A 3,130-nucleotide genomic window follows, 5' to 3' on the forward strand; every position below is an offset into this window, starting at 1 on the left:
ATATCAAACAACTTTTATAATACTTATTTTTATTGTTATAATATTTTATAAATTTTAAGGAATGTGACGAAAAAGATATTGTAGGTACTAAAGGGGGTCTCTGGGAGGAGCAGTGGTACAAAAGGGAAACAAGAATGTGATTCAATTATATTTAACTGAAATATATTTTTAAATGTTAATAAATTCAGATAAATTGAAATCATGTAACTTTTCTCATCATAATGCAATAAAAGTTTAAAAAAAAAAAAGAAAAAAACAAACAAAAGGTGTGTGTGTGCGCGCATGCACAAAGAAAACCAAAAGCCAAAATAACAAAAACAAAAGAATATACAATCTTTTTTGTGTTGTTGGCTAGCTACTCCTGGGCATGGGGCCTGCCCTGGAGTGTGGATGATATTCCTCATGACATTCCACTCAAGAAAACTTATTTTCCCTTCTACTGGCAGATATCAACTACTACTAGTTTCTTCATTAGAAGTGAGACTTATTCATTTTCCTTTCTCAGTACTGGGATTTTCCTGTTGTGTTCAGAAAAGTCTTAACAATACTGGCAATTACTTCTTTTAATTATAACACAAGGCTAATATTTAAATTACATATTAAGTAAAAATGAGAAACACCCCCCACCCCATGACTCCTGAATAGCTGTCTGCAAGTTTTCTACCACTGTGGGAAACTAGACATTGCCCAGTCTCCCATAGTTGTTCAGTCTTCAAAGAAAAAATATCAGTAGGGATGATTTTTTTCCCTCCCTTTCATGTTCTTCAGAATATCCTGTACTTAGTGTATAACACTGTTGCAGGATATCTGACCACACTGTGAAGCCAGAGATTACATTTCTTGTTGTGGTGTGGCCGGCCCTTAGCACACATCTTTAATCCCAAACAATGAAAGTAAAGTTGGTGTGCAGAAGGAAGCACTCCCCTGTCTGAAAGGGATGTCTAACTGCGTGGCAGACAAAGTGAGGAGTCAGAGAACGACTTGACAGAATAGGATATGTCCAACCCTCATGAGAAGAGAGGGGAAAGGGAAGCTGCTTAAGAGTTAATTCTATGGTGGAAGAGAGATTTAAAGACAACTGGTTTTGGACTGTAGAAAACTCCACCTAATATTATAAAAATACACAGCTCGCTCTCGCGCATGTTTTCTCTTGTCCCTCCTCCCTCCTTCCTGCCCCCCCCATACATATATCTCCACCCCCATCTGGGGGCCAATACTGGGAAGCTTCTGCCTCTCACCCAGCAAGTGTGAGGGTTACAGGTATGAGCCACTCATTTAACTACAACTAATTATAATTTTCAGCTGGGTGTGACTGGCACATACCTGCAATCTGCCTCAGGAGGTTGAGGCAGGAGGAGCACTCAAGCTTGGGGAATGTGGGCTACATTATGAGTCCTGGGCCAGAAGGCTATATTAATAATATTAATATATTAATAATATTAGCAAGATCCTGAATCCAAAAGAATCTTTTTTCCCTCTTGGTAATTAGTTGTAAGCAAAACGTACAGGAGACTTAGCCAAAGCAGTGCTCACCATGAATTTGTATTTCAACAGTAAAATAACATTCTTTTCCTGCCAGGAAAGAATACTGCTTTAGTCAGAAGGGAAAGACAAGTGCTGTCCAGCAGATCGTTCTAGGCAGAGGTGGCACCCATTCTAGATGAGACATATGTAAGCACTGCCCATACAGCTCTTGAGTTTGTTACTCAGCTGACTGAGACAGAGCTTTGCAAATCAGACCTCCATATCTACTTATGAGGCTAACTCAGAAATTTTGGTAGGAAACCAATGCATTCTAAATATGTACGTAAACAACACTCCATCCCCAGCCTGGAAAGCCAACAGCTTCATACCTACCTACATGACAACTACCAGTTTGGTTGTGTTTGGACGGGATTTCATCTGGCAGTCCAGGCTTGCCTACAACTCATGGGAACCCTCTTGCCTGTCTGCCAACAGCTCTATTCATAAGAAAAATACTTACCTGTAGCCTTTTTGTGACAAGAAATCGCCTCTTCGTATTTCCCAGCAGCTAACAAACGGTCTGCTCGCCGGCTCTGTTGGTGAGCCTAGAAGACACACATTCTGAGTTACTCCAAAATGATAAAACAAGACTTCTAAATAAAATCAATCTTTTAACAAGATAACTGATGTTGTTTGTTACCAAGCAAAAAAACTAAGCTATAAAAGGAACCAAGCCAAGAAGCATAATATCTGACAGGACAATATTCATATGTTCTCTCTGGTTACTGGAATTTAACTGCTAAGTGGCCTCTATTCTATTTAATATTAACTATTTCTCATGTATGTCATCAAAGAAAAAAGAGAAAGAAAAGCAAATTTAGATATTCCTACTATAAAGGTACATAGATTGAATACTGCTGACCTTCTTACATAGATACTTAAAATGTCTCAAAGAAGTCAGCCATGGAGCCACACATCTGTACTGCTGGCACCCCAGAGGGGGAGCAGGAAGAGCAAAGTCATCTAGTTCAGGTTAGCCTGAATAATGCAGCAAGACCATGCCACAAAAGGCCAAGTGCTAGAAGGTACAGCTCAGTGATATAACATCTGCCCAGCAGAGTAAGGCCTTGGGCTCAATTCCTAGCATGGCCAGGGGTGGGGAGAGGGGATTCCCTCCCCCAAGGCTGGACATATACATAGCTCAGGAGAGAGCTAATAGATCACAAACTACAACACACAACAGCAACCACAAAAAAGACCTTGAATATACTTGTTTCACTTACAGCTTTGTCAACCTGTTTCCTTCTCCTACAAGGCCAGTAACTTATGTTAATATTATAACATTAGATAGGAGGAAAGAAAAGCAAGGGGTGGGGGGGTGGGGGGAAGAGGAAAGCCACCAGGATACAGGGTGGGTCAAAGTCGTCTATTAGAATGGTGCTCTCTTAAGAAGCTTACAGATGACATAACAAAGATGAAAGAAAGAAAGAAAGAAAGAAAGAAAGAAAGAAAGAAAGAAAGAAAGAAAGAAAGAAAGAAAGAGAGAAGGGGGAGTGGGGAGGGAGGGAGGGAGGGAAGGAGGGAAGGGAGAAAAAAGGAGAAAGACAGACAGACAGACAGACAGACAGACAGGGAGGGAGGGAAGGGAGAAAAAAGGAGAAAGACA

General features: G+C 40.4%; 1 protein-coding gene across 3 annotated transcripts in view; it reads right to left on the reverse strand.

Moving 5' to 3' along the window:
• Nrbf2 (nuclear receptor binding factor 2) overlaps positions 1-3,130 on the reverse strand; it is a 20,657-nt gene that overhangs the window by 8,910 nt on the left and 8,617 nt on the right. For 2 of the 3 annotated variants that reach the window (XM_031347938.1, XM_031347937.1), the window contains exon 2: positions 1,985-2,069. The exons of the other annotated variant lie outside the window; for it this stretch is intronic. In XM_031347938.1, the coding sequence (XP_031203798.1) occupies positions 1,985-2,069 (85 nt within the window). The remainder of the gene's footprint in view (positions 1-1,984; positions 2,070-3,130) is intronic. 3 annotated transcript variants of the gene reach the window in all.

The sequence above is a fragment of the Mastomys coucha genome, unplaced genomic scaffold (assembly GCF_008632895.1).
Source record: "Mastomys coucha isolate ucsf_1 unplaced genomic scaffold, UCSF_Mcou_1 pScaffold3, whole genome shotgun sequence".
In the NCBI taxonomy this organism is placed as follows: domain Eukaryota; kingdom Metazoa; phylum Chordata; class Mammalia; order Rodentia; family Muridae; genus Mastomys; species Mastomys coucha.